The 26,020-nt window shown below is 34.1% G+C and overlaps 1 protein-coding gene across 3 annotated transcripts in view; it reads left to right on the forward strand.

Moving 5' to 3' along the window:
* The window catches only part of NUP58 (nucleoporin 58), a 48,722-nt gene that overhangs the window by 12,361 nt on the left and 10,341 nt on the right, over window positions 1-26,020 (forward strand). For all 3 annotated transcript variants that reach the window (XM_021929498.2, XM_021929499.2, XM_021929500.2), the window contains 11 exons: window positions 60-197; window positions 1,791-1,901; window positions 5,739-5,763; window positions 6,916-6,981; window positions 7,295-7,469; window positions 11,311-11,390; window positions 13,232-13,350; window positions 13,767-13,849; window positions 17,549-17,750; window positions 23,122-23,220; window positions 24,814-24,909. In XM_021929498.2, coding sequence (XP_021785190.1) covers window positions 60-197; window positions 1,791-1,901; window positions 5,739-5,763; window positions 6,916-6,981; window positions 7,295-7,469; window positions 11,311-11,390; window positions 13,232-13,350; window positions 13,767-13,849; window positions 17,549-17,750; window positions 23,122-23,220; window positions 24,814-24,909 — 1,194 coding nt within the window. The remainder of the gene's footprint in view (window positions 1-59; window positions 198-1,790; window positions 1,902-5,738; window positions 5,764-6,915; window positions 6,982-7,294; window positions 7,470-11,310; window positions 11,391-13,231; window positions 13,351-13,766; window positions 13,850-17,548; window positions 17,751-23,121; window positions 23,221-24,813; window positions 24,910-26,020) is intronic.

Raw genomic sequence — 26,020 nt, forward strand, 5'->3', positions numbered from 1 at the left:
TTTCTATGATGCTGTTAAATAAGTTGCCTTTTGAAAGCTTACTATCTCTTTTTTTATAGCATCCACAGGATTTACTCTAAATAATTTGGGTGGGACAACAGCCACCACTACAACTGCATCAACAGGCCTCTCTTTAGGGGGAGCCTTAGCTGGTTTGGGAGGTTCACTTTTCCAGAGTACAAACACAGGAACATCAGGTAATTGATGGTATTTATTCTCCAGAATAGTAAATATTTATATTTAAATGTACTTATTTTTATTTTAGCCCTTTGAGCACATCACTTTTTAATCTGCGTATTTTCCTTTAAATATGAAAACTAAATTATAAAATGATGGTTTTCATACATAATTGGATGTATTCGCCATATTTTATTTATTGTTTATTTGGGATGGAGTCGTGCTCTGTCGCCCAGGCTGGAGTGCGGGGGCGCGATCTTCTTTCACTGTAACCTCCACCTCCCGGGTTCCAGAGAGATCCTCCTGCCCAGCCTCCTGAGTAGCTGGGGTTACGGGTGTGTGCCAGCACGCCTGGCTAATTTCTGTGTTTTTAGTAGAGATGGGGGTTTCACCATGTTGGCCAAGCTGGTCTCAAACTCCTGACCTCAAGTGATCCGGCTGCCTCGGCCTCCCGAAGTGCTGAGATTACAGGCATAAGCCACCGCACCCGACCTATTCGCCGTATTTTAGAAATCCATTTTCCTCTTTCTCAATATTGACTAACTAGATAAGAAAACAAAGAAGAGCCTGTTTAAGGAGTCAGTAAATTGATCTAGAGATAACATTTTTTCTAAAAAGAACAAAAGTTATATCAGCTCGGGATTGCATGGTCTTATAGAAGTATAGATTTATTAGGCTGGGCGCGGGGGCTCACACCTGTAATCCCAGCACTTTGGGAGGCCAAAGCAGGTGGATCACCTGGTCAGAAGTTTGAGACCGGCCTGGCCAACATGGTGAAACACCCCGTTTCTAGTAAAAAGACAAAATTAGCCGGGTATGGTGCTGCATGCCTGTAATCCAAGCTGTTTGGGAGGCTGAGGCAGGAGAATCACTTGAACTGGGGAGGCGATGGTCGCAGTGAGCCGAGATCATGCCGTTGCACTCCAGCCTGGACAACAAGAGTGAAACTCCATCTCAAAAACAAGAATAATAATAATAAATACAGATTTATCAACGCAAGATTCTTGAAATTTTGCTACTTGACTCACAAGTATACATTAATGACTTATGATTAACCATAGTCTGGTCCTTTTTATTCCTTTTGTCAGGGAGGGAAGATTTAAATAAACAAATGAATTCTAATACTTTTTTTTTAAGTTTGTGAAAAGAATTTGGGAGTATGAAATTATATTCAATACATGTCATATTCAAATCTTACAAATTCACACTAGGCTCTCTTAAAAGTATGCAGTTACAAAGTGTGTTCAGAAGGCAAGATGTATTCACCTGAAAATACACCAACTGAAACTGCTTTTGTAGAGAGGGTTTAAAAGCCCTCTAACAAAACCCCTTTATAACAAATAAAGATTGAATGTCTCCATATTAAATTGATACACATTCTGGCCCTTCTAATAATGACAAATCGCATCATCCAACCTACATATACCATTGCATTCAAGAAAGGGTATCAGTCTTTGACCAAAACATGCTCCAGACTTGTTTCTTGTTATTTGCCTAAATCAAATATCAAGAAAATCTAGGATCCAACTTTAAAAGCATTGGAGTCCTTTGAACAGTAAGGGGAAATTGTTGTTGTCTTTCAGTGGAATTTATAAGTGATGTTTTATTTATAGGACTTGGACAGAATGCTTTAGGGTTGACTTTGGGAACTACAGCAGCTACTTCAACTGCAGGCAATGAAGGCCTTGGTGGTATAGATTTCAGTAGCTCCTCAGATAAAAAGAGTAAGTAATGCTGTTGTAACTTTTATGTTCTAACAGTACTGTTGAGGGAATGTCTAGGTTGCCGTAAATTCTTTTGTGTGAAAGATTAGTAGTTTATATTTAGTAGTAACAGTTTTTACTTTTAAATTTGTTTGTATTAATATTTCACAAATTTTATGTGTGTTCATTTAAGGTTTTATTTTTGTAGATAACAGATTTGTATGTGCATGTCTTACGTAGCTATCTTAATGTGTATACGAATATGTATTTTTTAATAGGGATCATGATACATATGCAGTATTGTTTTGTAGTCTGTTCTTATGTAACATATCAGAAGCATTTGTCTGTTGGTAATTCTTTTTAAATATTTTAATGCTGCTTAATATCAGTTTTATGGATGGATAATTTAGTCAACCATTGTTCTCTTGTTAGATGTTTATTTCCAGATGTTTTACTCTGGGAAGTAAAACATTGGGCATCTTTATCTAAAAAGGCAACATAATATAGTAGTTTAAGAGTCTACTATGGAGTGGAATTGCCTGGGTTCAGATCCTGGCCCAACTGCTTATAAGCTCTGTGACCTTATTGAAGTTACTTATATTGTGTGCTTTAGTTTTCCTTATCTGTTAAATGGTTTGAGGGTTGCTATTTGTAAAACCTTAGCAGAGCCAGACGCATAAGTGTCTCCTTTTATTATCAATGTTTGTTTATACTTTGGGTTATTTCTTAGGGAAAATACCCAGAAATAGGATCATTGGCTTAAAGAGAGGGATATTTTGGAGACTGTTAGTATATAGATTGTGAAATCGCTTTCCCAGAAAGATGTTACCAGTTTACCCCCTAACCAGTATGAAAATACCTTTCTTGCTGTGCCCTTGCCACATTGAATATTGGTTTTAAAAATTTGCTAATCCAAAATCATTGTGAAAATGTTTTTATTGTTCTGTGTGTTACTTTGTTTTGCACCATCTCTTCTGCTTCTGATGAAAGCATGTTCCACTAGAATATATACCATATATACTAGGGTGTATACATACATATTGACCTTCTCTGAAGAATGACATAAATGGATGAAGATGTGAAATAGTATCTGTGTATCTATATGACTTTTTTAAAAAAAACAGACACAGGTTTTATTATAAGGAGATACTATTCTAGGTTGAATTACTATTTTAAAAGTTGGTAAAACCTTTTTAAACTTTTACAAAGTTTAGGTTTCTCTTTCAATGAAAATTGACTAATTTCTAAACAAAGTTCGTTTTTACTTAGTTTTCTTTGTAGCAGCTCCATAATTAGCAGCCTTAGCAGCTTATTTGTTCAAAATGGAATAGCCTGGTACCACTTTTATTACTTTTATTTTAAGCATGAGAGTACTTCTCTATTATAATTGTTTTTAGGCTGAAAGAGCAGGCTAAGGCAGAAGAGTAAGATAAATAAATGTGAGAAATTAATCTCCCCTTCTCTGCCCTTCCCCACATCTTCCTGCTTTCATAGTGTACCTAAGATAGAATTGAGCAAGGAGAATATATAGAATAAATGCAATAAATGTCTTAGATATGACATTAAATTTTATAAATATGTATACACGAACATGTATATAAAAAATTTGGATGTGTTTCTACTATGGATCTCTGATTACTACATCCCCGTTTCCTTTTATCTAATGCTCATATCAAGGGATTTTTTTTTAATCCAAATGATTTCTTTTTTTCTAGTAGTTGTATCAGTTAGCTTGGGCACTGCAGTACCAGTGTGGGGTTTAACCAGATGGAGAGTAGCAATAAACAGCATTCAGTGAAGAGGGTAAAGCATCGCGTGAGACTAGAGATGAGAAGAACCTTGACCCTTTTGAAGAAATGACTGAAGGCCAGATTAGCCACAGAGGAGAAAGACGAGGTTCCAGAAGTCATGGAGGCCTTATTTGCCACGTTGAGTTTTGTCATTATATTAATACCTCAGGCAATTTGGGTCTGTTAAAGGGATGTGATGAGATTTGTATTTTAAGATTAAGAGCTTTCTGACAGCCATATGGAAAATAGCATCCGAGAAGAATAGACATGGAGAACTGTTAGGAAGCTTTTGTAGTGGTCCACGTGTGTTATTGAGGCAAAGCTAGGTAGATTAATTGGGGGTCCATGGTAATCAGGGATCCATGGTGAAAACAGGCTCAAGTTTTTTATATACATGTTTGTGTGTACATAAGTATTTATAAAATATAATAAAATATATCAAAGAAATAATATGCTAGTCAGTTTAAAAGTTGGTGAATTATTTGGAAAAACATAAAATTAAATCCCTAATTTTATTTCCATATCTCATAAAATCTAGGACATCTATAGAAGATAGGTGGCAATTTTAGAGATACTAAATATGAAATTAAAAAATCTTAAACTCGGTAAAATACAAAACACGGAAACATAAATTACAGTTGGATAAAAGAGGTAGAAAAGTAAAACCCCATGTGCAGAGGTAAAATGTAAATGAGGAAAGTAAAATGCTTGATTTTTTTTTTTTTTTTTTTTTTTGATACAGAGTCTTGCTCTGTCACCCAGGCTGGAATGCAGTGGATGTGATCTCACCTCACTGAAACCTCCACTCCCTGGCTCAAGTGATTCTCCTACCTTAGCCTCCTGAGTAGCTGGGACCACAAGTACACAGCACCACACCTAGCTAATTTAAAAAATTTTTTTTGGCCAGGCGCAGTGGCTCACGCCTGTAATCCCAGCACTTTGGGAGGCCAGAGCAGGTGGATCACGAGGGCAGGAGATCAAGACCAGCCTGGCCAAGATGGTGAAACTCTGTCTCTACCAAAAATACAAAAACCAGCCGGGCATGGTGGCAGGAGCCTGTAATCCCAGCTACTCAAGAAGCTGAGGCAGGAGAACCGGTTGAACCAGGGTGGCAGAGTTTGCAGTGAGCTGAGATCACACCACTGCACTCCAGCCTGGGCCATAGAGTGAGACACTGTCTCAAAAGTGAAAAAAAAATTTGAAGGGACAGGGTTTTGCCCTGTCGCACAGGCTGGTCTCCAATTCCTGGGTTCATGCAGTCTGCCCAAAATGCTTGATTTTTAGGTGCTTTTTTTTTTCACATTTTAACATCTCTGAAATTTAGATATATCTTAACAAGGGTCTAATATTAGAAATACTTATGAAATTATGTAAAGGAGACAAATAATATACTTAATGCTGAAATAGCTCTTATAAATAAGAAAAATACCTCAAGAAAAGTGTGCAAATCACAAGCAGTTCACAAAAGGAGAAATATACTTGTCTCATGAGCATTTGAAGAAAATGGTTTTCTTCACCAAATATAAACTAAGAATTATTATGAAGTGGCATTTTTCACCTACATAACTGGCAAAGGTTTTTTAAAAAATATGTCTGTTGTTGTGAGGGTGTGATAAGGTATTCATGGCAGATGGGAAGATAAATTGTGATATTTGTTTTAAGGGATTGTCAGATTGGAGAAGTTCAGGTAATCTGACATAGTATTCTGTACTGATAGGACCTTAAAAAGTGTAAGGTAAAGTTTTCAGGAGTTAAACTGGTAGGCAACAACGTACATTTTCCATACAGGATATTTTTCATGGAAGATGGTTGAGAAAGGAAGATTCTTGCCCTTGAAAGTAGATGTACATCTGCTATATATATCTGCTTATGTGTACTGATGTCTTCATAAAATGCTATGCTTCTGAGTTCATGACGAGTCATGACATCACATGATGTTTAAGAGGCAAGCAAAAAAATGCTTAACAGTTTATATTTATACTTTAATTTGTGTTAATTTAAAACTTGTATTTGGAGTCTGTTGTTCAATTACCTACTTTTTTTACATGAAGCTTCTTGAATTTTCTAGGTGATAAAACGGGAACAAGACCAGAGTAAGTTTACAAATTTACCCTTAAGACATTTTAATTGAAGAGTTTAACTTATTAAATTGTAGACAGATGGTATAATTGGAAGTAAATAGAATCATATACATTTAGGAGAAAAAACTTTTTTCAACGGTATTTGTTAAAAGTAAAATAATAGACATATGTTCTGGAAAGATAATGAAAGGTCAAATCTTTAGTTTTCAGTCATTAAAAAAATTTAAAACTATTTCTTTCTAGAAAGGTGTTTGGTATTTCCCTAAATAATATAAATAAATACAAATATGTGTGTTTATTTCTTTAGTCTATTAAATATTGAAGAACTCATGGAACTTTACCTTTGGAGCATTTAAAAAAGATATGAATTATTGTGCCAGTCCCATTTTATGTCCTGGTGTTTTCAGTGAGGAGAGTAGCCTCCATATACATCATATATATGTTTGAAATTGGTCATTCTTCTTATTACCAATTTTATTTTCTTACATGATTTGTACTGTATTAAATAAAGCATTCATAAATGCATGACAAATTCACTCCTTACAAATATCCTATGTGTGTTTTAGCTTACTTTTTAAATGAAGAAGACTAGAGAAACTAAGATCTGCCTAAGGGTTATGAAATCTAACTCATGGTTCCATTGCAGCATGCCAAATTTCACTTGTTCTTGTTCTCATTAAATATTTTTTATTCCTGTAAGCTCTGCCTAGGTCTTACTTTTTCATTCTAATGCATGTTGAAGAACTAATTGAAATGAGAAGTTTTGTAGCTTTCTTTAATGAATACATTAATATTTTGGAACTGAACAAATTGTCAGAATCTTTAAGCCAGAGGGAACTTAGTTTAACATCTCACCCAATTTGCAGTATTTTCTGATTTTTTTGTTAGACATTTAGTCAAATGCTTTTAAGTATGTTTTTAATAGATGCCAGTCTTCTTAGATAAGAAATCTTCATGTCGGACGAATTGTTAAAATTATTTTATAGATTCTATTTACAAGAAATTTATTGTTTTTTATAAAGAACTTTGAAATCATCCAAAGAAGCTATACGTGCTTTTTTGTTATATTTTCTTGTGTCTTAATACTCTAATACTCTATTAAAACTCAGCTGTCAACTTTTTAAAATCTCAGTGATCTTTATACATGTTTTGCATTTTTCTTAGGGATAGTAAAGCTCTGAAGGATGAAAATCTACCTCCTGTCATCTGCCAGGATGTTGAAAATCTCCAGTAAGTGAAGATAAATAAAACTTGAAGAATTCTAGAATATTTCTTAAGGCGAGCATCTCTTCCTCCTCAAATCGCATCCTAGAAGAGCATCTCTTAATTAGGGTTAACATGTTAATGCTTTTAGAAATCAGAAAGAAAGCAGAACAACGGGAATTAAAATTCTATAACTACCCTTCTGTAAAAAAGTGTGAACTGTAGATGAATTTTTAGTTTTGTTTTTTAAAACACTTGGACTGTTTTAAGTATATATATATTTTTGTAAGAAACCAAAGATATACTTTTAAAAACTCGGTTTTAAATATATACTTTTTAGGAAATTTGTGAAGGAGCAGAAACAAGTTCAAGAAGAAATTAGTAGAATGTCTTCAAAAGCAATGCTTAAGGTACAAGAAGATATTAAAGCTCTGAAGCAGCTCCTGTCATTGGCTGCCAGTGGAATACAGAGAAACACTCTCAACATTGACAAATTGAAAATAGAAACTGCTCAGGTATACCATCTTATGGCCATTTTACCTTACGATTTTTTTGTTTTGTTTTTTCCCAAAATTGAAATAAGGTGTTTTGTTTTTTTGTTTTGTTTGTTTTTAATTATAAAGTTTGATACAGACATACTGGTAGGAAACCAGATAGCTCATACACTCTAATAATGAGTTTTTATTAAGCATTTTCTGTATACAAGACAGTATCCTAAGCAATTTATATCTGTTTAAACTGTTAAGTTTTCTGAAAAGGCCCAACAAGGTAGGTATTATTATCCCCATTATATAAATAAGGAAAAAAGCACAGAGCTTTGTTAGTAAATGGAAGTGCCTGGATTCAGACCCTGGCAATCCAACTCCAGAGCTTATGCTGTTAACTAACTAGGTTTCATAAGCGTAGTTGCTGGCTAAATTGGTCTATTATGTAAGAGGAAACATAGCTAGTCAGAAAATAATGTTTTTTAACTCTGTAAATTTGAGTGATGACTTGCAAGTCGTGGTTAAATCTTAGTTAATAAAAATAGTAGGCCGGGTCTGGTGGCTCACGCTTTATAATCCCTGCACTTTGGGAAGCTGGGGCAGGTGAATCACCTGATGTCAGGAGTTCGAGACCAGCGTGACCAACATGGTGAAATCCCATCTCTACTAAAAATACAGTAATTAGCTAGGCGTGGTGGCGCATGCGTCTAATCCCAGTTATTCCGGAGGCTGAGGCAGGAGAATTGGTTGAACCCGGAAGGCGGAGGTTGCAGTGAGCTGAGATTGCACCATTGCACTCCAGCCTGGGCAACAAGAGCAAAACTCCATCTCAGAAAAATAAAAATCAATGGTAATGTGGCTAATATTGTCTGTCACTAATGTCTACTTGTTTTTCCTCCCTATGGTGTAATATACAATACATATTTAATATGTAGTTCGTTTCTACCTCAGTGGGAAAGGATGATGATAGGTGATTTATTTTTGTTGTATTTATCATAATTACGGAACGTACTTGATCTCATCATAGCAGTCTAGAAATCTTTCCGTAAAGTTGTCACTGATCTGTTAATGAACTTCATGTGAGACACACCTTTTTGCTGTGGATTTATCAGAGGGCTATGAACTTCACAAATGAAATGGTAGTATTTTAAGTAAAATTTTTAAAGGTGCTTTTGGGTCTTTAAGTCCACCATTGGAGAATATCTTGTAATCTTTTTAATAATGATGTGTTACTAAAAGAGCTACTCGAAACTGTAATGGCTAAAGGGATTTCAAAGATGTTAGTGTCTGTTCTCAGATTTCCTGGTCTCTTAACACATTTTCTTGGTTAAATATGAATGTAATAGAGGTTGAGCGTCCCTAATCCAAAATCTGAAATGTTGCAAAATCCAAAACTTTTTGAGTGCTAACATGATGCTACAGGTGGAAAATTCCACACCTGAACTCGTGGGATAGGTTACAGTTAAAACTTCGTTTCATGTACAAAATTATTAAAATTGTATACAGTTACTTTCCGGCTATATGTATAAGAAACACAAATGAATTTTGCGTTTAAATTTGCGTTCTATCCCCAAGGTGCTGTGTGCAGATATTCCAGAATCAGAAAAATTCTGAAATCCAAAACACTTCCGGTCCCAAGCTTTTTGAATATGGGATACTCCACCTGTATTGCCCCATGTTTCCCTTCCACTTACTCTTCCTAATCATCACGTATATCCTTTCTAGGGAATAGAAAGAGTTAATTATGTTTTTATACTGGAGAATGTTTAGACTGTGATTAAATATCACATGAAATTATGTGAAATATTTGAAATTATATATAAGTTATATGGGAAACATCATTAGAGCAAAATAATGAAGGAGGCAAACTTGAAAGAAAGAAGTGAATGCTATATGGGACCCATTTTAACTCTAAAACTGAATGATTCCATTCACTGCTGTTTGTGGAGTAGCTGTCATATAGTGGGCATGTTAATAGTCTTTTAGAGATAAAAAGACAACTCCAAAGGTACTAAAAGTCTAGGAGGATGAATGAAATAATAAAAGATTGAGAAGAACTTAAAGGTGGCAAAGGAATAAGAGGTTGGGATTCAAAGTTTCCTTAAGGAAGAATCATCTGAGCTGAATTTCAGGAATTTTATAGTTAGTGCATATTGGGCTTAATACCTAGGTGATGAGCTGATAGGTGCAGCAAACCACGTGGCACATGTTTACCTATGTAACAAACCTGCACATCCTGCACATCTACCCTGGAACTTAATAAATTTAAAAAAACAGATTTTTATTTCCTGCTCACCAGGTCAAAGGGGAAGAAGAAAAAGAGAAAAAAAAATTTTTAAAGAAATTTGATCTAAAATTATTCCAATTTCTAGTAGACAGGAACTAATAATCTACTAAGAGTCTAATGAATTACCAATTGAAAAAAATGTTCTGAATCCTCTATAAAGTATCAATCTTATTTAACCCTAAAATGTTTTCTTCTAAGAAAGCCTTTCTGGGAAATATAAGTTCTGCAGTTAGAAGTGATGTAGACCAGATTCTTATGGAAGACAAAGTCTTTTATATACTTCATTTTTAGTAAGTAACTTGAGTTTAAATTAAAATAGGATAGTTAGTTCTTCTTTTGGGGTGAGTCGGGGCTACATGGTTTATTGAAGTTAAATTGCTGAGTTCAGCTCTCCAGTCATTCAACTAACATTTTTAAAAGATCTGTTGTGTGCCAGGCGCTTCAGCAGGCATTAGGGATCAAGACTTAGATTAGGGAGGGAGTTAAATCCATCAAGTGATATGATCCAGGTACGAGGGTTTTGTAGGGGCACAGAGGCCTCAAGTGGGCACTTTTATCATCTGTCCAGTGTAGAATACCTTTACATTGAGTCTTGAAAAAGAGGCAAGTATCATGAATGAGGGTATGGGCATGTCTGATTATCTGCAAGCAGTTTAGTGTTATAAGAGTCCGGGCCTGGCTAGAATCAGTGCTTAGAGTGGTAGCAAGGGTCAGTCTTGAATCATCTACACATGTATTTGTATTGGAGTGGGGTGGGATGGAAGCCTGAGTTGAGTGAAAAGGATGTAAAAAAAACAGTCATCAACTTAGCAGGTTGGCAGTTTAGTGAGGGAGAGATGTTGCTACAGGGAATATAAAGTTAAAGTAACTCTTTATGAAATAAAGAATACTTAAATAGAGTTCGAAAATACAGTGAAATTGATAGGAATTTGGAGTGTAAGGGGGTAAACAGAATACTAATCTTGAAAAAACATTGGCTGGAATGGTAGAATACAATATAAGAATGGTTGAGTGTGTAAGCTTTAAAAGATCCCGTTCTCCGGTCTTCTAGCAACATGGTATTGGGCAAGTTACTTAATGGCTTTGTAAATCCATTTCTTCATCTGTAAAAAGAGAAACATTGCCTGCATTGTAGTGTTGTCCTTGAGAAGTAACCTTTAGCATAGTGTTTGGTACATAGCAAGCACCCAAATGTTAATTGTGCCTGACTCAACCTCAACATTATTATTGCCACCTGCCTTTAAAAAAAGCATTTTCTGCATTTATAGTAAAGATTTTAAGTGGTAATATAATCTTTACACTGTGAATTCACTTCATGAATCCTACAGAAATCATAGTTTTAAAAATAGATCTACAGCTCTTTATAATTTTATCAAAGTTTGTTAAACAAACAGAAATTTATCTGCTCTTGAAAGGTTTTAGCAACTTGTGAAGCAGCTTCATCCATAATATGTTCTTATAGCGTGAACCTCCAAGGTATCGTTTGAAGTTTCAGTCCAGAGACTGAATATTTTTTTTAGTATGGTATTTTTAACCTAACTCTTAACTGGCTTTTTTTTTTTTTGAAACCCTCTGGTATATTAGGAGTTAAAGAATGCTGAAATCGCTTTAAGAACCCAGAAGACGCCGCCTGGACTTCAACATGAATATGCGGCTCCTGCTGAGTAAGTGGCTGGATTTTTAAAACAAATGTTTCTCACTTTCAGAAAGCAGAACAGTAATAATAGTATACAAACTAAATATTTTTAGTATGCTATGTGGAAAGGCTGAGCTAATAAGCACTTTACATGGATTTTAAATTTCATAATAACCCTAAAAAGGTTTATCTCCATTAACACCATTTTACTGCAGGGTAAGTGAAGGCTAAGATCTGAGCTTTTCACCACTATTATGCATTTATACTTCATGTACATACTACTTACAGAGTCTACTCCATTTTATTAAATTTTGCTGGTAATGGAAAATTACGATTATTCATTTACATAGGTAATACATGTTCTGGAAGAAAAAGTAGAAAATATAGATAAGTAGAAGAAAAAAACCAACCTGCAATCACATCACTCAGCTTGTATATACATTTGGTTTCCATACATGTAAAATACATCTTGTCTCTCTCTCTATGTCCTTCCATGTTGATGAAGATAATGATAACTAATGTTTACCAAATGCTTACTATTTGCCATGCAGTGTGCTTAGGACTCTACATGCTTTACCTTCATATTTCATAAGACCTCTGTAGCTGTTGTTATTCCAGTTTTAGCGATAGAGACTGAGGTATGCAAAAGTGAGTTGAGTGGTGGAGATCTGTTTGATTCCTGATCCCTCACCATTAATTAATTAATTAACTTGTAGAGATGCCATTTCACAGTGTTGCCTAGGCTGGTCCTAGGCTAAAGTGATTCTCCTGCCTCAGACTCCTAAAGTGCTGGGATTACAGATGTGAGCCACCACGCCTGGCCCCTTACTTATTTTATTCTTTTAGTTTTTTATTATAATTTTGGTCTTACAGATAAGTTTCAAGATGAGAACTAAAAATTCCTGTATGTCTTTCATTCCAATTTCCTACGTATTAACATTCTTACCATATTTTTGTTCCTCACACTCTAAATGTATATATACATTTCTCCCCCAGTTTGGGTGATTTGCAGAAATAATGTTCACTATACTAAAGTACTTCAGTGGATATTTCTTAAAAATAAGGATATTCTCATACTTAACAATTCTCAAAATCAGGAAATTCATAATGACCATGATATTCCTCTTACTCAGATTGGCATGGGATGTGCTTCCTCACTGGACTTCCTCTACTGTTTTATCCCTCTGTCTTGTTCTTAATACTGCCATCAGAGCTAATTTTGCAAAGTGCTTTCATGGTTGCCCATTTTTTACTGAAAAACATTCAGATTCCTTTGTATACTACTCAAGATACTTTTTTTTTAAATCTACCTAGCACTCTCTGTGAGTAAATTTATTAGAAAAGTAGCAATAATTACATGTGCTTTCTGTAGTATACTACAGTGTTCTCAGATTATAAATTTCATTGATAAAATAACTATAAATTCTTAATTCTGCAATCTGGTTGGTAGACGTTTCTACTTTATTGTAAATTTATTTTAACCTTACAGAAAACTTCCAAAATAGTAGTACAGAGAATTTATTTGTATCACTTCCCCTGCTTCTCCTAATGTTAACATATAACTATAGTATAATTACCAAGAACAGGAAACTAAAATTGTACAATATTATTAACTAAACTACTAAACTTACTTAAATTCAGCCAGTTTTTCCACTAATGTACTTCTGTTTCAGCATCCTATTTGGGATTCACAGTGCATTTGTAATTTCTCCGTAATCTCTTCCAATCACAGTTATTCAGTCCTTCCTTTCCTTGGATAACCTTGATACTTTTGAAGACTGTTACATTATTGCAGAATATTCCTTAATTTGGATTTGTCACTCCGAATTAAGAAAACATTTCATCTGACTTTTTAAATGTTTTTTAAAGCTACTTCAGAATCTTGGTTCAGCAATTTGAGGTACAACTTCAGCAGTACAGGCAGCAGATTGAAGAACTAGAAAACCATCTTGCCACTCAAGCAAATAATTCACATATAACCCCTCAAGGTAACATGCTTACTGTGGTCATTTTTTTTGAACTTTTGTTTATAGGAGATAGATGTGGTTATATAATAGGTATTCTGGATAACTACTGGTAGCCCCTTTAAGAAAATTCCCTTAGAAGTCATTTACTACTCCTTTATTCCCTATAAATGTAATATGCTTTATTATATGAATTGCTACTGTGGTAACAAGGGCAGAAATCTTAGGGCATTCCCCCCAGTTTACTGTTGTAGACATTCTTCTCCCAGTCTACTACTTTGTATGTTCTCTAGACATGAGAACATTGATAGAGTTTTTTTCTCCTACATGTTAACTATGCCAAAAATTGGACTCAAATAGAAAAGTAAAATGGATTGTGCTCTCTCTCTCTCTCTATATATATATATATATTTGGGTGATAATGTAATTTTCTTTTGTAGATTTGTCAATGGCTATGCAGAAAATTTATCAAACATTTGTAGCTTTAGCGGCACAACTTCAGTCTATTCATGAAAACGTAAAGGTAAGTTTTCATTGCCCATTTATCTACCTGGATATCTAGACCCAAGTGTTTGTTCATCTGGGGACAAATGTATCCATTCTTAGTACAGAAATAGCTAAAATCACATATAAGTGAAAAGATGAAAACTACTCTAATCCATAACATACCTAGACATAATGATTGATAGTATATGTTCTTTTAAAAAAGATCCAAGCACCCTGTACAGTCTGTTATTACAGCTTTTTTTTAAGCAGTGTATTGTGAATAACTTTCTAGGTTAATACACATATTTCCTGAATATCATTTTTAATAGTTAATGTAGGAGTTTGTTGTGTGTTTGTACATACATTGTTTAACCCGTTTTCTATTGGATATTTAGGTGGTTTCTATTTCTTTACCACTATAAATAGCACTATAGAAAATAAACATTCTTAGCCAGGCGTGGTGGCTCACACCTGTAATGCCAGCACTTTGGGAGGTCGAGGCGGGCAAATCACAAGGTTAGGAGTTCGAGACCAGCCTGGCCAATATGGTAAAACCCTGTCTCTACTAAAAATATAAAAATTAGCCAGGCGTGGTGGTAGGCACCTGTAGTCCCAGCTACCTGGGAGACTGAGGCAGGAGAATTGCTTGAACCCAGGAGGTGGAGGTTGCAGTGAGCTGAGATCACACCACTGTACTCCAGCCTGGGCAACAGAGCGAGACTCCGTCTCAAAAAAAAAAAAGAATATTCTTAGTAGCAAAATGATTTTATACTACCTTAATTTTATGTGTGTTTTAAGTGTTTATTGGCCACTGCATTAAAACCCTGCTTACAACATTTCTCCCTTCTAAATGCAGGGAACTGTTTGTGTTTATTAAATAATGTAAATAAAATGATTTATCACTGAATATTTAGACTGACTCTTGCTGTCTTTTGTGTGTGTGTGTGTGTGTGTGTGTGTGTTTAGTAGAGACAGGGTTTTGCCATGTTGCAAAGGCTGGTCTCGAACTTCTAAGTTCAGGCAGTCCTCCTTCGGCCTCCCAAAGAGCTAGGATTACAGGCATGAGCCACTGCACCCAGCCTGAATATTTTGACTCTCATATAATGTTAGTTTTGAAAATGTATTTAAGTGAAATATTAAATATAAGTACATCTTTTCTAACTAACTGAGCAAATGTAATTAAACTCTTTAATCTTAGAGTATATGTGGTCCAAAAAAACCTTTAAAATTCAGGCGGCCAAACCTGAGTCTAGATAAATTATCAACTGTGTAGAATAGAGTTTAATTGGAATTATCAACATTTTCATTTTTATTTTGATCTCATGCATAGTAACAGAATTTTTTTTAAGTTAACCATTTAAATTACACTGTTTTTGAAATGGTAGTGCACTTTAGACCTTTTGCGTTAGTAGATTTAAAACTGTAACCCAAATCTTTAAATTTTGTTCCAAAGGAGGAATTTTACCAGATTTTTAAAAAATTTTATTAGTCTATAATAAATGTTACTTTAATTTTTTAGTAAAATTAATGTATGGCACTTAGAAGTCCATTGTGCAGAATTTTTTTCCTTAATTTTTATTACGAAATCTTTCAAATGTACACAAAAGGAGGCTATCGTGATAATGAATGCCCAGGTATGACTACGTAACTGCAGCCATTATCAGAACCTTGCCGAACTTGCTCCACAGGAAATGCTTTTTTACCCCTCGAAGTATTTTAGAGCAAATGCCAGGTGTAAATATACTTTATTTATTTATTTATTTTAACAGCACTTTCTCCTCTCTGGTTTGGAAAATATATCATTTTTGGTAATATGACCATAAAACAGTGAGACAAAGACCACATAAAACTGCCCTAGATCATGTTAAATAAATGTTGTAGACGTGAAATTTTGACCTACTCTTTAAGCAACCCAAGAACAAAAGGATATTCCCAAGAACCAAACAATATTTTATGATCAGATTTGGTATGTTGCCATTATTTTTAGCTTAGTTTAGTGAGCAAACTAAGCTCTAGGCTTCTTTATTTCTTATAGAAATCTCACAAGACATTTTTTTGTTCATTTTGTTTTTCATTAGGAAATCTGTTGAAACAGGCATTAACTATCTTATCCAGCCAGGCGTTAGGAACATTAACACATTTGGACGTTTTAGCAATTTGTTTTATAAATCATGGCTGCTGTCAAGGTTTTTGTTTGTTTGTTTGTTTGTTTTATTATTTTCTTTTGTTTTGTTGAGACAGGGGCTTGCTTTGTTGTCCATACTAGAGAGCAGTGGCATAATCATGACTCGCTGCAGTCTCAATCTCCTGGGCCCAAGCGATCCTCCGGCCTCAGCTTCAGCCTCTTGAGTAGCTAGGACTATAGGCACGCACCACCACACCTAGCTAATTTGTTAACTTTTTGTAGAGAGGGGGACTTTTGGTGTTGCCCAGGCTGATCTTAACTCCTGGCCTCAAGGAGTCCTCCTGCCTAGACCTCCCAAAGGGCTGGGATTATAGGTGGAAGCCACCGCGGCCAGCCTGTTTCTTTCAACTAATGAATGGTCTTAAGTATCTAAGGTGGATCATTATTTTCCATTATCTGAAGTAGAACTAAAATTTATGGGATACTGATGCTTGCTCAGGAAAAGGAAGGGTAGATTTGCAAGAGATCAGTAAGGCTTGTTTTTCTTACATCATATGTCTTGATTCTGGCTTTATATCTTCTCCAATATCCAGTTCTTGGCAGGCCCCCTTTTTTAATACATCATAAATGTAGCAAAGTTTGGAACATCAAACACTGACAGCCACACAAAAAGGGCGATGATAGCTTTTAAATACTGTAAACAACAGTAAGATTTTTAAGTGCTGTACTGGTTATAATCAGAACCTAATGTTTATTAATTTCTGCTAAGAAATGTAAGAAATATGAAAAATCTGTGTCTCTTCAAAAAGTGTTAAAAACCTATCTAAATTAGGCTAAATCTTCAATGAAAGCATAAAATAATTCTAAAGTGAAACAGAATTGTTGCTTGTTAATGGCTTTAATCAAGGCAGATGCTGCATTGGGTAAAAGCAGCTCACTTTATGAACTTGGAAATTTTTCTTTCTTTGGAGTTATAAACTCATTTTTTTTTCTTTGAGGTGGGTGGTTGGGTTCATAACTTTAACATGGATCAAGTCTCATTGTTCATTGGTCAAATAATAGCAATAAAGTAGAAGCCCTCATGATACCCTCCAAGCATTCTGCTGAGGTGCAACATCTTGTTTTAGCATGTGTTACCCAGGCCTTCTAAAAAATGTATTTAAAAATATATATATTTAGTGCTGACTTTTTTTTCTTTTTTTAACTGTTTTAATCAAAAGGCTATGAAAAGGTTGGACATTTGAGGGGAAAGTTTCTTGAGAAACTGGAATATTTATTTTTAAAGTCTTTTCATCCATCTTCACATTGATGGAGTGTTTAGATACTACTCTGTCTAAAAGCATAGCTGATTTATTTCAAACAAGGCCTCACAAAGACAGTATTTTAGGAAGCATATTGTAAAGATAGGGAGTAAACTATTCAAGGGAGCAGTAGAACTCTTGAACTCATCACTTCCTATACGAAAGTGCATTATTAGCACTCTATTTGCAGTTCAGATTGAATGTATAATATTGGCAGTGTCTTTGGTAACTTATGGTTATATTCATCCACGTATTACCATAGTCAATGTGGAACTTCATTTAGCCTTTTTGTTTATTTTTTATTCTTTAGGTTCTGAAAGAACAGTACCTTGGCTACAGGAAAATGTTCTTGGGAGATGCTGTTGATGTGTTTGAAACAAGGCGAGCAGAAGCCAAGAAGTGGCAGAACACACCCAGAGTTACTACTGGACCCACCCCTTTCAGCACCATGCCAAACGCAGCAGCCGTTGCCATGGCTGCAACACTTACACAGCAGCAACAGCCTGCTACAGGTCTGAACGCATTCAAGTTATAGCTTCTTACTGTTCCAATGCAGAACATTTATGTGCGTTTTTATAAGTCTTCCATTTGTGTGAGCACTGAAGAAATTTATATGAGTAGCTGTTCCAATACAATCTAAAATTGTGATGGACACAATTATAAACATACCTGATAAAAAAGGCAGGGTAGTCTTAGCAATAATTATACATCAATTAGATACTGAATATTGTGAATTTACTTAATGTTATTTGCTGTATTGCTATAAATGCCCTTTAGAATATGGTGTTTCACTAGTGAATTACATTTAAGAATAACATTAGATTCTGAAATCATGACTGTACCATTTATTGTTTTAAAGTCAGAAATCATCCATCCTTACATTGAATTTTTCATATATGATACTGATAGATGGTGCATTCTCATTTTCCTCATACATAGCGATTACCCACATTCAGGATGAAGTATGCTTTTATTGACTGAAGTTATGTTGAAGATCAGTAGGCTTGTTTGTATGTATGTTGACTGTAAACAGAATACAGGCCCTCTAAACCAACTTTTGAAGAAGATACATGCTAGAATTGTACCTTTTCAAGGTGAACAGAACAGCAAGAGCCGGAAAAAGATGTTTTGAGATGTGGATTGCACATTAAGCACAGGAGAAAGATGTTTTGAGATGTAGATTACACATTAAGGAGCAACTGAGAAGTTGAACAGATGAAAATGATCGGTGACATGGAAAGCAGATTGTTTTATTCCTTGGTTTAGTTACACTTCTAATTAGAGAAACATTTTTGTGGTCATTCTACAGTGCTTTATTTGGTCCTGTGTCTATCGGAGGTTAATAATTATCTTAATCCTGCCATCCCTTTTGTCAAGTTTGAAGCTTGAGATGGAAAAATAGTCTTAATTGATACAGATTTTTTTGCTTTAATCATCATAAACTTCTTAGTAATGCTTATTACTCAATAGCATGTGTCTTTCTGAGAGTTCCATATAGTCCAATAGTACATTATAATACAAAAAAAATTAATACATATTTAGATTGCATTCAGGCTACCTATACTAGGGAAGCATTCTCTGGTTTTCACTATTGGCAGTTTAAAACATTGTTCTTCACATTTGGAGGTGACAGAATTGACTTGCCATAAGTAAAGGGTTGATGATAGATTTATGTCAAATCCTCCATATTCCATGGCTGGACCCGTGTGAGTAGTGGCTCGCATGAGCACTGTCTGGTAGCTCTCTAACTGAGTGGAGTGTAGGATTGCATTCTCAAGTTACGGAGGGAAAAAGTCATTATGGGATTGATTCCTTTGAGGATTGATACTTCTTAAAAGGAATCAATCCCATAATTATGACCATCAGCTCTCATTATTAATTAACCAGTTAATCAAACAACCATAGTACTAGTTTACTTTTTAGAGCCAGTATTAATCCTAAAGTAGATAAGTGTAGGTTTGGTTAAGTGCTCTTTAAACACAGTGAATTTCCATTCTATTAAATAAAACTTGAGAAATGTCAGTTATATAAAAAGTTATGTTGTAAGTGGATATATTCTATGATAAATACCTAAACTTGAAGCAAGACCACCTGTCAAGGGTTTGTGTGTGTGTGTGTGTGTGTGTGTTTAACTTTCTTATCTAGACAGTATTATTTTGAGAAATTCATAGGTTTTCACTCATACATTTTGAGCTCGTGGACATATGGAGATGTGTGTTCATTCTCTAAATGAGTGCCTACTATGTGCTGGGCTCGGGAAATGCAAAGGTAGACAATATAGATTTGGTCTTTGTCCTCTGTGGTGGTTGAGAATATCAGCCTAATTTGGTGTATTCTTGAGCCTTTTGCTCATAGGCTTTAATTTTGCCTGTGACATTTGCCAGGCTTTGGGGAAATTGACTGCCTTCACTCTTCCCTGAAATTTTGAAGTCCACATAAGGGCTTTCTAATCAGATAGCAGAAATTATAATTTATTAACCTAAACAACCTTACAGTGTTTTCACTTTGAATTGTATGAATTCTTAGAACTGAGAAGCTAAACAATAGTGATAACAATTTTACATTATCTTTTCTTTCTCCTTTTGTTTCTCTAAAGGTCTCCCAGGCCTTCCCAGTCAAAATTTTAGTTATTTTAGTCATGTCACCATGATGTGAGATTTATGAGCTCTGTTAGATACATTTAGAAACGTCCCTATTTATAAGTTATCCCTTATGCTCTGTGACTTCTGTGAAATCTTTTAAGTGCCAGTAACAAATTTTAGACCATCTAGATGAAGGTAGAGAGAGCTTACACATTGTTTTTATACGTCACTGTTTATCTATACAAGATTTGAGTTATCAGAGGGATTTTGCTTTTATTTGCATATGAAATTTTTATTAACATGAATATAGGCACATAGCAAATAGCTTCTTAGACTGCTGCCTTCTGAAGGTGGCTTCTGTATCTTTCTCAGAGGAGGAGTAATACACTTAAATGACTTCTTTGTCTTTCTTCAGTTTTTTTTAAATGAAAAAATCTATATACTAGGGCTTAGGCACGTGTGATTTACAGTTATTTGTTCTGAAGGCTGCAGAGAATTAAAAATCCAGCAGGCTATTTGTGTACGAAATCATGAGCATCATTACGTGGATAACGTAGTTTCATGTTGGCAGAACTTGACACTTGTAGTGCTTCCCAAGCCTCCTGAAAAACTGAAGACATTTACATTAGGCTTTTCAGTATAATTTTAATTTAGGATAGGTTTTTTAGCAATGTACTGGGATTGAGTTTTGCTGTTGTGTTTTGACACTTTTAAGAGTTCTTGATGTTTACATAATAAGACTTTTCTTATGTGACTTAGCTGCTGTTTTAAGGAGAGCCAAGACGTTTTGTTAGGAATTCCTACTTTTTAGCTTAGTGTAGGTTTGGACATTTAAGGTGTAGTGTTAAATAGGAAACGTTAAGTATTTCATCTTAGTTTCTTGTGGTTTTGTGATTTTGTTGTATTTAATGACCAAAGGAACATTCCCCATTGAATCAGTAAGAGTAAAACTTTTCAAACTGGGGAAAAGGCATTTTAGGTTTTTTAAAGAAAAATTATTTTAAAATGTGACTTAGAAATAACCATACTAATTACATTAGGCATTTTGGGTGATCATGGAAAATTATAAAATATTTTTAGCACTTTAGTCCTTTTTCTGTTAATGCAGTTTTACTTTTAAGAAAGTAGAATTTACTCTGGAAAATATGAATTACAGTGCTAAACCTGGCTTTGTTGTGTGTGAATATATTATATGGTAACTTTTGTAAAATGTTACTCTACACGAAGATTTCACTTTGGCCAGTCATTGATATACATCACTACTCACTTAATTTTATTTGTGGAAATAAGAACCTCTCATTGAATGACAGTTCAGATTTCAAAGCAGACTTCTTGAATTGTTTACGTAACTTTTGCCTGAAGGATTTAGACTCTGCTTTCTAATAGTGAAACTAATACATATGGTGGCCAGAGTGTAATATATGCTAGTACTTTGGCATGGGAGATATTTATCATGAGTTTTTATTATTAAAAAATGTTATACATTTGCCTACGAGTTTTTTAAATGATGTTGCCTTCAGAATTTGTGTGAAGGTACAAAACTAAAAATGTCATGTATCTGATGTGCAATGAAAAGTCTTGTCATCATTAGATAGTTCTTGATTATCTATATTATGAATATTGATGATTAGAAAAATCTTATGTTCTGTTGCTCTTAACAATAGACCCACACACAACAAAAAGCATGCTATTTGAGTAACTCTTATGACTTACAAGGCTGAGGGCTGTGGTGTGCATTATTCTTTAGGGTCTTCCACCAGCAGTGCCTCCTCTTAACCTGTGACACACAAGTCTCTCAATGTTAAACTGGACATGTGTTTTTTTTATGTTTTTTGTTAGGAATCAGAAAGTATAATAATATGCTTGGTTTCTTTTTCCTATAGTAACATTTTACAAAAGAGCTGCTAGGCAGGTATTTTATTCTCAAATTGATCTCAAACTGGATGTAAAATGTTAAATTATTTTTTTAATAGTAGTGTAAGAATTCTGGCTGCTATTAGTTATTGTTTATTTTCTGGGTAGAAGCTATTTGAAAAGTCCAGTTTCTGTCCCAGTGTAGCAAAATGTAGTTCCTCGGTTGTTTTTCTTTAAATGCTTTATAATTTTACACTACCTTTTTAATATACAAACCTCATTCTTCATTGGACAACTTGAAGGCTTTGATTTCTTTAAAAATTTAAATTTTAATGTGTGTATTACTTTGACAGTTCCCTCAACTTTGAGATGCACTGATCACTGTGCTTGAAAAAGACAAAACTGAAGATTGTACTATGAAGTTTATTGAATAATTTTCATAAATTATTTATCCAAATGAGAGATTTTTAGATTTTTGTATTCTGCTTAGTTAAAAAAAAAATAGTAGTTTAAAAGAGAGGCTAGTAAGTTTGATGCTATTCTTGCCAAACAAACTCAGCCAAAATCTTTAAAGTAACAAGTGGGAAAAGGATGACTAATCGTTCTGCTTCTGAGTACATTTTCCAAAACATTGGAAAGAAACTTCTGAATTGAAATCTTGAATGTATTGAATCTGTCAAGGTACACAGCGGTGCCTTTGTAAATGTTCATTACCTTATTTAATCAGGTGATAAGTGGTGTAATGTAGCAGAGCTTAAGAATAGAACTCAATTATCACTTTTTGTGAACAAGTTGGAATTGTCATGTTACTGTGTAATTGATTTGCTTTACAATGAACAATAAATTTAATAAAATAAAACATTGTCTTGTTTTTTATCTACTTACTGTATATATCATTTATATTTCATATGAGAAATCATGCCTAGTTTTTTGGGTACTTACTCTTATGAAATAACATGATAGTTTTGCCATGTTAGTGTCAGTCTCTCTTCATCAGTTGAGACTTGACTCTAACACTAAGGAACTTGATTAAAAAAAATTAAAAACCGCTTACTGATTATACCAACTAGTTTTATCAGAAACAAGTGAGGAGATCTAAAATAATTCTAGAAGTAAATCTAAAGGAACTATAATTTATGATACATTAAAGATTTCAAATTATTTAGTAGGTTAAACTAACATTCATCTTTCATTGCGGTAAGCCTCTTTTAATTGTCTAGTTCTGAACAGGTTAATTTTTTTAAAATCTTTTTTTTAATTTTTAGATATATCAATTTGGATAGTTAAGTTAGACTGGAGAGACATCCTGAAAACTAAGTTTTAACAAATGGAATCAGTTAAAAGTAATCACTGTTCATTTTAGAAATAATTTCATAAAGAATCTTTAATCTTGAAAGAGTAAGGCAAATTTGTTTTTTTTTCCCCCCCATTTTTTTTTTTATACCAGGGCCACAGCCATCTCTGGGAGTTAGTTTTGGAACGCCATTCGGCTCAGGCATTGGCACTGGCTTGCAATCAAGTGGCTTAGGTTCTTCAAACCTTGGAGGTACACTTTAACTTTTCTAATATTTCATTGAACTATTATATATTTGAATTGATACTAGCCTGTAAAAAAAAAAATTTCTAAGAGGATCTGCTGCTGTTTTGGAAGTTAAGGTTCCATCTGGCAAAAACGATTCTCAAACATAATTATTGCTTTCTAATATTAGATTTAGTATCATTCCATCTTCTGTGAATAGTAAATATAAAGTATTAAAATTAAGAGGTAGGCATGTTCATGTTTTCAGAGCAATATGCTGACACATGAACTTGAGAATTCTTTAGTTTTAATCATCTTAATTAAAAATCTTAAAATTAATAGTCTTAATGTTAGTTTGGAGTCTGAACTACTTCTGGATGATATACATTCTCCTAATCAGTATCTTCTTTTTTCTGAAAATGAGTACTTAGGGAAATTATTATGAATTGAACAGCTAAACTCATGTCCATTTCTAAGCACATTTGGCAAATTTGCCTATATACATACTTGTTTACATAAGCAATTAAGCTTATTTTAATAATACTTTCATAAGTTTAGTAAGGTAAGTCCTCTGCAGAAACATCATGCTAAATACAAATACATTCACAGTTCTTTGATATGGATAACTGAAAGTTGGTTGTATTTTCACAGGTACATTATAATGTAATGAGTAAGTTGCCCTTATTTCCACTAAAATATAAGACAGGAGACCTATAAGCTAGTATGGTTGTTTAATATAGACTGTTCTAAATTAGGAATTATTAGAATCATGGCAGATAGCATAATTCCTATAATCTAGAATTAATTTGCCATCACATTTCTTATTGTTAGAGGCAGTGATGCTGTCACACTCAGTATTTTAGCTAAGCTATTGCAAAGTAACCGAAAAAGCATTTGAACTTTATTTGTAGAGCACCTGGCTCTTAGGAGAGTGGAAACTAGTCTTCACGTACTGAGAATGTCGTGACCTTTGTGTGATGAAAAATCCTTCCTTTTTTAAATGATTAAGATAGTATTGTTAAGAGAAAAACCATGATCTTCTCACCACCAATTTTTCACTGTTACACTGGCTGGTAGTATGGCAGGAATCTGCCGTTAAACTGAGTAGATTTAAAGTGTTTGACTATAGTTATGCAGTTTTTCAGTGGTACAGATTCTTAATTAACTAAAATTGGGAAAGAGCAGAGTAAAATAACCTTGTAGTATTTAGTGTGTACATTGTTGTGCATGTCATGCTTATTAATGTATTTAGTCCTTTATTTGTGAAATGAAATACCCCTAAAGTGGAAATGTTTATAACTGACTAAAATCATACTTGAATGGTGGGTAAAATTTTCTAGCACATTTAAAAGAGAAAATACTAATACTTTCTTTTTTATGGCCTTGTTCTTTAAAAATTGGGTCACAAACATAGTCTAAATAGATGTAAACGTTTTATTTCAGAATTAGTCTGGTTCTTCTGAAAGTCTCATGCAAAGGAGTAAGCAGATTTCCTTAATAAGGCCATGTTTTTCAACACTGTATCTATTAGACCTCTGATGATTTTTGGTTGTACTTGTCCGTATCCTTTAACCTGTGTTTTATGTGCCATTGTATATTTTTCTATTACCCTTCCACTAGGATTTGGAACTAGCTCTGGTTTTGGATGCAGCACCACAGGGGCCTCCACATTTGGATTTGGAACAACAAATAAACCCTCAGGAAGTCTTAGTGCAGGTTTGTGTGTTTCTGCCTGGATTTCAGGCAAATTTAAAGGTGTAAATTATTTACTTTAAAAGTATGTGTTGTTATTTCCAGTAACCCAAAAAGTTCCCTCCCTGATTCAGTTTTTACCCCCTGGATGAAGTATGCAAGCCTAACTAATCATTTTACTTTCTCTCTCTCATAAACTAAAGGGCAGGTTTGTAAAGTATTTCTAACAAGACTTCTTAGTTTGATTTAATAATTAATTATATCTTCTAATTAAGTAGAGATTCATTTGAACCCTAGTGACTAACTTCGTGGTTAAGTCATTTTCTTCATTATTGCAAAAAGGAACCCATCATTGTGAAAGTTTAACCAAGTTTCTTGTCATAATTCATCCTGGAGAATGATTTCTATTCCAGAGTCCCTCTGGTTTTGAGAATACCAAATCTTTATTATTAATTTAGTTCCTTGTTCATTTTTGAAATAGGTATAATTTTTTTGACTCTTCTTATGAGAAATTCCAAATTTCATCTACTTTTGCATTTATATTGGTAAATATGGCTTGTTTTAATGTGCAGTGCTTAGGGACAAATACCATATCTAATATAATGACATAATACTGTGAAAGATGTGTTTAAATTTAGAGAATTTAAAGGAAGTTCCACTTAATATAAGTAGTGTTTAAAATCAGCAGTTCCAGTGGAGGAAGATAATAATAGGATTCCATGTTATCAGGATTATAATCAAAATATTGTATTAGTTAACTAGGCAGTAGTACTACTAGATCTTAATTTTGCAAAAGCTCTTATAAAATCAAAACAGTGAGTACTGCTTTTTTGTTGTTCATTGTCTTGAATATTGTGGGTTGACGCTTTCCTGGAGTGCATGGGATAGCAAGGGTAGGTCCAGATATGTGAATGTCCCTCTTCTACATGTGGATAAAATGTTGTTGGGGCTAAGGAGGAAGGCACCTTGACATATTTAATTAACAGGAAAGTTTCTGGCGATTTGAAGTTTGTATAGATTTTAGTTATTTGTGCTAAGGTTTCTCTTTTGGCCTGCATCACTAAACTCTCTTTCAAGGTGCCACTTAGTTGTTAGCTAAATTTTCCTGTTAAAATTTCATGTGAGAAATTTAGGG

This window comes from Papio anubis, chromosome 15 (assembly GCF_008728515.1).
Source record: "Papio anubis isolate 15944 chromosome 15, Panubis1.0, whole genome shotgun sequence".
Lineage (NCBI taxonomy): Eukaryota > Metazoa > Chordata > Mammalia > Primates > Cercopithecidae > Papio > Papio anubis.